The following is a 13442-nucleotide window of genomic DNA, read 5'->3' as shown; positions in this document are numbered from 1 at the left end:
TTCAAACAATAAATGGCCTTGGCCATCCAACTAGCATGATGGATTGAGCCAGGAATTTTAAAATAAATTCCATGCAAATGTTAGGGCGTGATATTTTATACTTACTATGCAGACATCAAATTTATGAAATTATATTGAAAAGTGTTTTTGAAGTAAAATTTAATACGCAATCTGAACCAGATGTTCCTATTTTCAATAAATTTCAAAAGTCTTGGCAAAATATAAATAAAACAAATTACTTAAGTGGAATAGAAGATACTGTTATTTTAGAAAAATTAAAAACAAAAAAAGACGATATTTTGAAATTTAGTTTTGAACAATTACAAAAATACCAACCTCGAGATGACTATAAGAAACTTTTAGAATTGGTCATAATATTTTTTGGTGAAACACCTTTACATAGAATTTATTTTAAAATTCCTGGCCCAATTCATCATGCTCGTTGGATGGCCAAGGCTATTTGTTGTTTGAAAATTTGTTTTGTTTCGGGGCCAATTTGAATTGTCAATCAAAGAGTTAATTATTTAAATAATATTCGACATTATGTATTTTTATTACAAGTTTATATAGTCTCTGTTCGTAAATAAATTTGTAAGTTAACATTATTTTAGCTTCAATGTGAAACTGAGACGGTATTAATTTTACTCTGATGTGTTTTTTTTAATTAAAATTAAAAAAAATTGTAGGTTTTGAATAGTTAATAATAGAAAAAATATCGAATTAAAAATGTATAGAAAATTAAATTTAAAACAACGGTTAAATTAATTTTTTTTATGTTTTTACAGTGAACGATTTATAAATTAACAATTTTAATGGTAAAAATAGAACATATACGTTTTTATTTTTTCAGGGCTAAATAAGAACTTTTCGAAAATTTTTGTAAATATACTTTTTATAGAAAAATTGTATACCTACAAAATAGTCCAAATAAACATTTTCGAAAAAGCTAAAGTTTTTGAGATAGTCATAAAAAACTAAAAAATCACCCTTAGGGGTTATTTTTAACCCCCTTGGGGCACGTCTTAGAGTTGACCAATCGTCACCAAATTTTGTACAATTTATTTTTTCATGTATTTGAATAATTCTAGGGGGTGGCACTTACAAATATTAAAAAAAAAAAAAACCTCTCATGTAGCTAAGGGTCACCCTACTGCCCATGTGATATAAAAAGTATCTGTGTTGAATATTTTAATTTATTCAATTTCTTATATTAACTGCAAATTACTTGTTATGTGTTATACCGCTCCATTCGGATACGTGTTAACTATATATAATTAAATTAAACTTTTATTTTAAACTTAATTTTATATTTTTAAGTTGTTTTATAATTTTAGCTTAACTTTATTTTTAATATCAACTTTTTATTTTCTTCCAACTTAACTTTCATTAGTTACTTTTTTAAACTTAACTTTTAATATTTAAACTTAACTTTTACATTTGGAAAAGTTAACCTTTTGTTTTTAAGCTTAACTTTTATACTTTTAAAAGTTAACTTTATTTTTCAAATAAATCTATACTTTAACTTAATTGTTATTTAATAGTTAACTTTTGTTTAAAGCTACTTTTTTGTTTTTATGTTTACCTTTGTGTTTTTATTTTAACTTTAATCTATGGGGTTGAGTTTGTAATGAGGAAGAGCTATTCTGTCGACTCAACTCAAGGCTCTTAGAGTATGAGTTGGTCGACCTAACCTTAGGGCAGTAAGTACTTGTACACGCAAGAGTAAGATGCCCTAAGTCAATGAATGAGATAGCTAACGATTTGGATGTGGAGGACTTTTCTCAGGAACGTCGGTTCAATGAAAAGAAGTATTTCATGGAAGGGAATAACTTCAAATGAGCAAATAAGAAATCGCCACCGGATAAATATATTGGTATAACAGGAAAAAGCCCGTTAAGTGCAACGAGGTATGATAATTGCAACCAAACTGGTCACTGGTGGGTAAATTGTTTGGAAAGAAAAATAGTGCAGACAAGAAAAGGAGAACGAAAACTGGCAAGCCGAAGAGGCAACTTTAGTTCAGCATGTTCAAAAACTTCGAAGTGACAATCCAGTTAATTGGTGTTTACAACAAAAATACCATTTGCAGATGGTATTTAGCTAAAAGCTCGGTAAACAACAAAACGGACAAGAGATAAACATCATTTCTACGAACATGTCAGATCACATGCTATGGACGTTATCTATGTCTACCGAAAATAGAAAGAAACTAACCGGAGCAATGATAATCGTTTCTTCTGGACCAGTATGGGAGAGTCGGTACATCAATAGATGACGTGATGATGTCACGTTTGCGTTCGTATTAAAGCGCTGAACCGGAAATGGGACAACCTAATGTGACCAAGAAAACCCAGCCAGCCATGGTTGATAGTTTGTATTGATCTAATGGGGCCATATCCAAAATCTCAACGTGGTAAGACTTGCCTACATGTAGTGACAAACTGTTACAATAGATGGGTGGAAGCATACCCCCTCGGACAAGTCACCATTTAGACGATTAGCGATATTCTAGAAAGAGAATTCTTCTCTCGTTTCGGCTATGCTTTATACTTCTTTTATAAAATGAACACACATTTCGCTTCCATAACAATGGATAAAGCATTAGAGAAGTGGAGTACAGAAGGGTGTAACACACCAATTTACCATCCAAGAACTAATCTAGTAGAATGCCGAAACCAAAATTAAAAAAAAAGCTTTGACTAACAAACCATTACAACAACTAACAAAACTATAGTCATTGTCCGTTTTCGATATATTTTTTCAATAAGAAATCGTCAGCACAGGCCAACACTCCCTTTGAGAGGGTCTTTGGGTGAGAAACCCTGGTGATTGACTTTATTGATGTTACACATTATTTCTGGGTAAGCAACCTTATTCACGGAATGACAACCAAAACAAGTAGAGATAATCGGTCAAATTAAGGATTTTACCGAAAGGCTTCCGAAAAATAAAAACAGTTTTCCTCGAAAAAACCGAAGAAATACACGAATTCCGGTGTAATAACCGAAAACTCTGGTGTCTCTGGTGGGAAAATTAAAATTTCCGAGAGGAGAGCACAACTCTTTAGAAACGTCGGATTAACTTTCGGTAAAAATAGTATTGGTTTTCCCAATATTATTAATTAAAGACGAAATTCGACCCGAAATAATTGTTTTAAACGCTTTAAGGAAGGTTACTCGGTTTATATTATTGTGCATATTCCTATCCAACGTCCATGAAAAATTTCTTTCAGGCTTTGCTGCTATGTGGTTAGGATCCGTATAATTAACAAAAAAGTGAGGGAGTGTTTATGACCAAAGGGAATTGTCAGTTAAAGCTGCACGTTACTGCCGTGAAAGATGACGCCTCCTAACAAATATTGTCTGTTACAGGATGACCAACAATTAACAGCTAGTGGATGCCCATCCGTACAGCCCATCTCGCCGGTTAGCACCGAAACCTTGATAATGATGCGCCAACAGGAAAGAGGGCTGATGTAGCAGACAGAAGTATTACTAGGAGAAACCCATGAAGAGCTACTGAAATAGAACATGGAACGGTTCAGAACGGTAAAAGTGTGAAAGTTGCGATCCCGCTGAATGACAACTGTGACACAGTTACCTCTTGTCGTTCAAGAGGTCGCGCGATGCCGCGGATGACACAAATCGGTCCAGTAATAGGTAAATTTTTCAACACTTCCTTATGGAAACCGGACTGTGTATATAACTGTTACTTATGCGAACTTTGTTATTAATATAAATATTTTAATCACCAAGTATTAATTATTTACTACAAATAAATCTTTCCATATGCATTTTTTTGATTTGAACCCCCCTCGTATATAGGAAAATAGTCCGATACTTTGTATAATTTTTCTTTTTTTATCTTAAAGAACATTATATTATTTTAAATTTAATGTAGGTTTAAAAAAGTTAGGTTTTTTATAAACATTATCAAAACTTGAAAAAAAAAAAAAATCTGGTATGATATTTAACACTGCATAGAACCTAAGTTTATGATTGTATTTTCAACAAAGCATATACCTAAAATGGCAAATATTTATATATCAACAAAAAATTCATAATAGTTCGTTCAATTTTCAAAAAGTTATTTCAATATACTTATATTACATAGTTATTTAAAAACTAAAAATATCAACATTGACTATTTTATCACAATTGAAACTCAACTAGGACTGAGGGTATTTTTTCAAAAATATGGCAGTCATACTTTCAACTAAATGCTTTATGTGATCTTTTGATTTATCGTTTTGCAAAATCGGTCTAGTAGAAGCAGTATAACCAATAATTTTTCAGCTAATGAAATTCTTAAATTCATTCTAAACTTAGCCTGATAAATAAAGTTAATTTTTATATGCTTGGTGATATTTAAAACAAAACAATGTAGAAGCTAATAAAAAGTATAATTCAAAAAAATTTAATTTTTAATTACTAACAAATATTTACTACGAATGTTACTTGTTTATGAATTATTATAAATGTACAGTATTATAAAGGTTTGTATGTATTTACATAAATATATATACATTTACATCGACTAAAGCAAAATAACCCTGTCTGTTTAATTTAAATAATTATAAACAGTTGTTATAATATTTTTGAATTTCGAATAAAGTCAATAAATGGTTAATTAAGCTTAGTAGAAACATCTGACTTGTAAGGTTGGAACAGCTTATTTTTCGAGTACTCCTTATGATAAACTTGTTCTTGTACAACAGAACACTCAGATTGGTCTTCCATTCTCTTAACTTGTGTCGCAAATAGTGATATAGTTGGCGGAGGGGGTAGGAGACGTTCAGGCGATGTGGATGGAGTGGAACGATTGACTACATCGGTCAAAACACAATTAACAATGCCACATTTACAACTGGTGTTACCGAGATATTCGGCATCTACTGATTGAATGTGATTTAATCCATCAGATTGACTAGAGCAGGTGACAGTCGAAGAGGCTGATTTAAAAGTAGAGGATTGATGTAAGTCATTTTGTGATCGATTGGTGTTATTAACTAATTCGGTGGATTCCGTGTGCCGGTTGTGGTGATGAGGATGGCTTTGTATATGATGATGAACGAATGGTTTTTTCATTATGTGCAATGGTGATGGCGTTAACGAATGGGGTGTCGATGAAGACGGTGATGCTGAAGGGTTGAAACTATGAGCTTGAAATTTAGCATAGTCATGAAAGTATGCAGGTGCTGCAACTGCTGCCGCTGCAGTGTATTGGTATGCGTTTGCAATGGCCGCTATATCAGGTAGTGTTCCATTTACATGAGCACTAGCTGCAGCTGCTTGCAACACAGTTGCAGCGAATGTTGGATCAGTATAAACCGCATATGGCCATGCCATAGCTATTCTTTGCCGTTTGTCTTTCATTCTTCGATTTTGAAACCAAACCTAAAAATACATAATTTTTAGGTTTATCTTATGGGGGTGTCAGCTTTTTTTTTTTTAATAGCAACATACATATTAAACTAGCTTATAAAACAGAAAATGATCATTTTAAAGTTATTCTCATTTTCATATATTGGCGAGAGGGAAAATACGGTCGGGAAATGGTTAGTGATAAAATTAGCAGCAGCATCCATTCCTCAACTCCAGACATTACTTTAAATTGAATATAACTTTTGAAATATTGGTCCAAAAGTTGTCATCGACCAGTCATTTTCTTAATTAGATGATTTTCTTTTTCATAAGCAAATTAAATATGTATGTTAAAAAGTGGCATTTAAAAACATAAAGTTGACACCCCTGTAAGGTATTAGGGATGCACCTTAAAATTATTTTATAATAGATAAGTATAAATATATTTGTAACTAACAAAAAAGTAAAAAATGTTCAAAAAACTTCATATTTTAAGCGAATTTGAGTGGCTAGCGTTAAAAGAATAACTCTATTGAAGAAGCATTTCTACGAGTGTAATTTTTTGGAATTATATAGTCTATTAGGAAAAAGCAAATGACATTTATAATAATCTATTGCTATATACAGACTTAACTTAACTTTTATTTATGTTATTAATAAGATTTTCAAAAAAAAATGTTAAAAGAAAATTTAATGTTTTTAGTATACTGTATAGAAAATTTACTTTAATTCTTACTTTTAAATTCATACCACTAAATGAACGATTTAAATTTTTTAAATATCAGAATCGGTCGTCATTAAAAATTTCTACTCTTTGGGATATATTTAATAATAAAAAAAATACGTGGTCATTTTTTCAGCTAGATATTTGAGATAACATGACGTCTTGATTTTATTTTATATTATATTAAATAACATGTATTACATTATCATAATTGAAGATAAAAATATTTAAACTAAAATATTATGAACTAAAAATATTTAAATGTCTATCATATAAAGCAATATACTTTAATACTTTTTTTTTTATATGATGTATTTTTGAATATTTTTCATATATGAAAAAAATTATTATAGAATAATTCTTTGTAAAATTTGTAAAGTTTTCAAATCCTAAATCCTTTGCATAGACTTAAAAAAATGTTTACAAAAATATTATAATAACAGATTCATTGTGATTTTTCATGAGTATAAGGTTTTAGAAATGTTTTTAATTTAAATAAATACAAAATTTTTATGTTGTACATATTAACAAAACCATAATAACTGTAATATTATTAAAATAATTCAATTATAAAATTTAATTATATCATATAAATTAAAAATATAGTATATAAGTAGGGCGTACTTTTATAGTAGATTCAGGTAAATTTAATTCAGTGGCTAGTTCACATCTTCTGGGTCTGGACACATAATTTTCTTTGTAAAATTCCTTTTCTAATCTGAGTAATTGTTCTCTAGTAAAAGCAGTTCGATATCTTCTTATAGATTGATCATTAGAAGCTTCTAAAGTAAAATATAAATACGATATAATAAAAAAATTAAATTTCGTTTAAGTGCCAACTTCAAATATTGAATGTTTTTATATTAATCAGATATTTTAGTAAGTTAGTTTTTCATTATTTTTGCCAAACTTTTTTATTTATTAAAATTCACCTTTGTTTTGATCGGGATGTGATCTATTATCCAACCTCAAACTGTAGTTCTGAAGGTCGTTTTCCAATTTTGGTAATTGGAGTTTTGAAAACATCAGATTGCCGTTTTGACGTTCCATTGTTGTTTCGTGATCTAAGCTTTGTTGATTAGGTCTTGCCAAACAAGCGTATGTCGAGTTTTGCATTTTTAATTTTAGTTTGATGAAAATTGATAAATTACTGTTTAAATTTATTGAAAAACTTAGTAAAAGCCTGTAACACATATGGTTTGTATTAAACTGATATTTTTGCAACACAAAAATTATTAAAAATTAAGAAAATTATAACCCGAACATCGAGGTAGTAATTGATGTAACAATAAAATATATTTGTCTATATTATTTTATCCTTAATTGATTACTCTGTATATGATAAAGTTAATACACTAATTTTACCAAAAACTACTGATTATTTCCAATTTTTGAAAAAAAAAATATTGTTAAAATCAAAAAACCACAATAATATGTAGTTTTCAATCATTATTTTTTCATTTCATCAGGGTTAAAATATCTAAACATTTTAATTTCTTCTTACGATAACCTTTACATTTAGTTAGATAATATGATAGAAAAAAATTCTAAAAAAATTTTTTTTTTTATAACTTTTTTATCTGATAATCCGTTAATGTATTAAAACTGTTTAAAGATTTGGATTTGAAATAGATATTCATAATTAATTTATTTGTCAAAACACCGAAGCCAATAATAATACAAGAAAACAAATAACCATATTTTTTTAAATTGTTTACATACTGTAAGTTCAACATAAAAAATTAGAACATTTTTTTTTTAATTTTCCCAAACATTATTTTGATTGATGTTTTTTTCATAAAAGAAACTGTACTTGCGAGTAACATATTTTCTGGTTTGAAACCGGTAAATAAAAAAAGTATATTATTTTGAATAGTTAAAATTAGTGTCTTAACTTTTAAAGAATGATGTCCCCCCAATTTTTTTAATAAATAAACATTTATTCTTATAAATGTATAGATTAAAGTTGAATTAAATTTAATGAGCCATGGTAAATGTGGAGTGTATTGTAATAAAAAATTAAAACTAAGAGTAGATTGTAGGGGTAAGTTTTTATAAATATTCAAATGCTAATATTTCTAAAAGTATTATTGCAAAACTGTTCCACCATCGACCAGTTAAAATTTTATTCAGATGATTTTTCATTTAACAGTAAAAAAATAATTATAGTTTCCTATTTATCTTTCGAAAATTACCCCTAAAATCTACCAATATGAATCATTTTTAGCTTCGGTGCTAAGCTGAGAAAGTATTAATTTTACCATGATGTGTTTATTTTATTATTTTTTGTGAATGGCGTAGTAAAAACATATCTCTAAAATGAAACATTTTTCAATGATAAATGACCAATATTTACTTTGCTAAACCAAATTTTTACTGTGTTATTAAACTTGAAATCAGATTTTTTCTGTCACCTCTTTTTTGAGATTATTACTTACTAGAAAGCGAGTATTTATACTTGAAAAAATTAATAAAAAACAAATTTTTTTTTTTTACATATTCAACAAACAAAAAAATGTTTTTATCAAGTTATTAATAGTAATTCGAGCAAAATTTCGACTTAAAATATGGTATTAACCTATTTTTTTGATCCTACAAATTTAATTTTAATGAAAGTTAATAATTTAAAATTTTTTAACTATTTTATTATTATTTGGTTTATATAAAATTCTTACACTATCATAAATTACATTTAACTATATTGTGATATTATTTTTGTTGTAAACCTAATTTAACCTATAATTTTGTCCTCTGATGTGATGTTGAATTTCATTTTAATCTAGATATTGTCGTAATATGCTCAATGCTTTGCATTACGCATCTTACAATTATCAATGAAAAATATATAATCTGTATTTTAAATAACTTGTAAACAAACAAATAATTTATCTGTTATAATAAATACGATGTTCAACACAATTTCTTATTATTTATATATATATATGTCAATTGATTAATTGTTAAATATGTTATCTCAATATAATAATCATGTAATGTATAATAAAATACAATAAACTAAAAAGATCACTAAAAGCGCTGACAACAATATCCCTGTATTGGGGGTACTATCATTTTACTATAAAAAGCACTGAAATCCTTTCGGACTCGAAGGAGTGACAACGAGCGAGAGAGTTCGTTTTCTCTGAATTGAAATAAGAATAAAAAGAAACAATTATCAGTTACAGCCCTGTGTTGTTGTCGGCTGACTTTTACGCGTTTTGTTTATATATGAAAAGAACTTGTTTTAATTATTTATCTTTTGAATAAGTGCGAATTAAATACTTTTAAACATATATAAACATATCGAGATATTTATCAAATCATTTTACAGCAATTTGCAAGAATAAAAGAAGTAAGTAATTTTATGTTATCCCAATTATTTGGAGTTAATAAATTTGAGTAAAGGATGACAAAGCAATAGATCATTTATTAAATTAATATCTTAAAGTGTCAATTTTGACTGGTTGGTTAAAGAAATTATACATAATCACGTTATATGGTATTCGTGAACTGGCTTCGCCGTTTCGTTGCCTTTTAGTCAGGACATTAGAAACTAACCAGACAAAAGTTTATTACACCTCGAATAGAGGTACTACGTCTATTATTTTTTTATCTACTTGTCTTTGTCGTTCTAAACCCTCGAACCAAACGATCCCGATAGAACCACAATATCAGGTTCTCACTTTATACAAAAACCCAAGACCCCATCATTCATTTTCATTATTATTATTATTAGCATTATTTTTATTTTATTAATTTTTGTTATTTGAATTATAACAATATTTTTGGTTATTTTTCAAAAATTCACACCAAGAACTATATAGAAATGATTACTATGATTTCTATTTAAATGATTTATTGCGATATAAATGCAAAAAATGTAATGATTTTAATGAAATTTTGAGCTTTTCCCATAAATTTAATGTAAATATTAGTTATAAAATTTCCTAACTACATATTAGTCTTAAAAATACTATATTTTATTTATTTAAAAAATTCTTATATAATTTTCTATTTTATGATGTCAATATCAAACTTGCATTTTGAGCTAAAAGAAAGTTACGGTAAAAAGTTCAACTTCTTTTATTATAAACTTGCAAAAAAATTAAATCTATAGGACTAAAAAAATAGGTTAAAAATTACATATTAAATCGAAATTTTTTACGGATTATTTAAACATATTAAAAAATAAAATTAATAATAATTTTTTTTTTAATGTATTTTTTATAAGTATATACTTCTTTTTTTTTAATTAGTAATAATTTCAACAAACATTTTTGGCTGATTTGAAATCGGTGCAAAAATGGTTTTCAAAAAATATATTTGAGTTTTTGATGAAAATTCTTTGTAGACCAGTAAATTTATTCATAAATACCAATTAATATATTTTTAAGTAATTCATCAAGCCTTTTAATTTTTATACACGTTTGTCATAAATGTAATAGCTACTTTATAATTTTTTATAAATTCTCCGTAAGTTATATATATATAACTTATGCAACTTGTAATTATTATATAAATAATGAAATCGGAGTTTATTTTGATTTTGAAATAATCCACCAATTATTTAAAACTAAACATTATCTATAGATTTATATCGAAGCATTTTTTATGATAGTGATTTTTATCACTGTCAGATATTAACTATACTTGTGCCAACTTTCCCATGTATATAATGGGTTGCAATAATAGTATATTTTTTTTTTTAGAAAAAACTTAATATTCACTTTAAACTATCGTTTATAAAAATAAATAAATAAATTTATCAATTTAATCTATTTGTGTTTATGAAAAAATCATAATATATTGAAAAAAGTGAGGAAAGTAGAATTAATATACTCAAATATACAGAATGATTCTTTTATCGCTAACCATTCAATTTCTCTTAAAATAATCATTATTTAAGAAAATATTTTTGGTATTTTTTAGTTTTATGATATTTTTTAATATCGTATTATATTTTTTAATTATTTCTTAATTTCTTAAGTCTTAATTATTAATTACTTTTTTAATTCGTTCTTTATACCTTATAAGGGTGCCATCTTTGTTTTCTAGATGGAAAATAAGTATTCTACTAGCATATAAAATAAAAAATTATCTAGGGTTTAATCTTATAAAGTTCTTCATTAATTTATATGTTTATGTCACACTTATTGAGATAATAAATGTTTGTTGTCTGGAAAATTCTTTATAAAAGTATTTATAATTAACTAATTCAAAACTTTTAATTTATTAGTTTATGTTGAAAATAAGAGTTTTGCAATGGTATTACATCGATAATTGTGATATTTCAGTAAACATAATCTAAATATTTTCTTTAATTATAAGAATAGACAATTTTTTATTTCAAATCCCAGTAGAGTTCGTTCATTGGTAGTGTTTATACACTGGTGATGTTATCCTAACTAAGAATATAACTGGTAGATAACAACTTTAGAACCACTACATAGATAATTCAGCTTAGTTATTAGATGTTATCCAATAAATAAGAAAATAGTTACTACATAGATATTTTGATATATAATCATATTAATATTTTTCTAAAATAACCGGTTAGTTTTTCTAATTGGTCCGTATGAGGTTTATTACTACTCCAAAATAGTAAACTAAAATTACCGGATATTAATAATTTTACAAAATAAATCACCCACAAAAATTATTTAATCATTATTTTAACAAATTTTGATCAAAATTAAAATTAAAATTTCAAATGAACATTAAAAATAGTCTCTATAGTTCAAGGAAAATGTATGAAAATTGAAAATTTTGAAAAGTTTGAAAAAACTGATGAAACCACAAGTCAAATCTAATCTTTATTATTTTCAACAACTCTTTTGATCTATGATAAAGCTGTACAAGGAGATTTTCTGCAATCGTATGACCATTTTTCAAAATTGTCTACTGTTTCAGCGCACAAAAACAACAATCCAGTCTTGTACCTATTTCTGATCGGTCATTTAATACAATAAAAAATTAGATGAATAATGTAATTATAATAATAATTAGAATAAATAATTAGATTCTTTACTACTAAATTTTTGAAATGATTGGTAGACTCATTATGACAATTACCACGGTGATTATAATACATTTTTGGATTAAATTTTTGTTAATTGTCTAAATAAAATTATAAATTGGACATATTTGATTATTGGACAGGCTTCTTTAATTATTTTCCTCGTAAGTACAGTGAATGATGTGGAATTATTGTAACTACGTTAGATTTTATTCACTTAAGATTAATCATATGTATAATTGAAATAAATTTGTAGTATATATGAAACTTACCAGCTCAATGCATTTTTCCTCGGTATTTTTGTGGTTATCTGTTTGATGTGAACTCGACGATGTGCGGTGTGCGTCTGACGTTTCTCATCCGATTGTTGGTGACTCAAAGGTCTATTTCACACTCAAAATCTGTTTTCTACATTTAATGCCGATGCGTGATACTGATTTTGCACGCACACTGTATCGCGATACAATAACCCCGTACGTCCAAGAGAAAGTAGGGAAGGGCGTAAATGTTTTTTTAATATCGTTCCGTTCTTACATAAACATGTCCTGCTCCAGTAATCGTTGCACTTTTGCCGAGACGACGGTGCAAACTAAACGATGGCATAGGATATCCGGACGTTATAATAAGGTATTATCGCGTTGAATAGGGGGACTCATGGGCCCCTCGAGAATACGCGTTACTGTTGCGGGGCGGTGGTGCAATAAGCGAAGAGGAAAAGTTGTTTCCCTGCCCTCGTTTCGCGGCGGCCATTTTGACCGTTTGGCCGATCGACCCCTCCGATTGGCTACCGTCAGAGCGGTTAAATTGATTTAACCCGATGTGGGCGTGTCAAAAATATAACTCGCACACACACGTGCCAACGCACTGGTGCAATCATCCCCTTCGGGCTCCGACAAACTAATAGGCGCAATATTAAGGATTTAACGGCGTGAATAATGGTTGTCGTTCAGACTGTTTTCATGAGTATTTCATTTAGTCGGCGCAGCTCTCCGCGGCTAATAACTGCCTCAGTAGAATATAATATATACGAATTTTATTAAGTTAAATATATAGACTTTTGTACAAAGAGATAATATGCTCGAGATACTCGCATTAAGTCCGGAGTCGCGTAGACTTAACCAAAACCAATTAAACGCTGTATACGCCATTATGTATATAGAAATGTAGCTTATTCACATTGTACCCTATAATAGTATAACGAGACGTAATTTAAAACAATAAGGACGGTCAATTATAATACACATATTTTATGCTCTGGGTGGATAAGTGTTACAAGCCTATGTAAAGTTTAATAGTAGCGCACTAATAAGATACCAGTTGTGTTTCAACCAATTTTTAT

The 13442-nt window shown here is 27.9% G+C and overlaps 1 protein-coding gene across 1 annotated transcript; it reads right to left on the bottom strand.

The window, feature by feature from the left end:
• Positions 1 to 4451: 4451 nt before the first annotated feature.
• LOC126898756 (segmentation protein even-skipped) lies at positions 4452 to 12784 on the bottom strand. The gene is made up of 4 exons (XM_050673072.1): positions 12376 to 12784; positions 7020 to 7270; positions 6712 to 6869; positions 4452 to 5396 (listed from the first exon to the last, which is right to left on the bottom strand). The coding sequence occupies exons 2-4, from the start codon at positions 7201 to 7203 to the stop codon at positions 4626 to 4628; spliced, it is 1113 nt and encodes a 370-aa protein (XP_050529029.1). The 5' UTR covers positions 7204 to 7270; positions 12376 to 12784; the 3' UTR covers positions 4452 to 4625.
• Positions 12785 to 13442: the final 658 nt, after the last annotated feature.

Source organism: Daktulosphaira vitifoliae, unplaced genomic scaffold (assembly GCF_025091365.1).
Source record: "Daktulosphaira vitifoliae isolate Bord-2020 unplaced genomic scaffold, ASM2509136v1 Scaffold_2, whole genome shotgun sequence".
Lineage (NCBI taxonomy): Eukaryota > Metazoa > Arthropoda > Insecta > Hemiptera > Phylloxeridae > Daktulosphaira > Daktulosphaira vitifoliae.
Note: the sequence above shows the minus strand (reverse complement) of the source record. Positions and strands in the feature narration are given on the sequence as shown.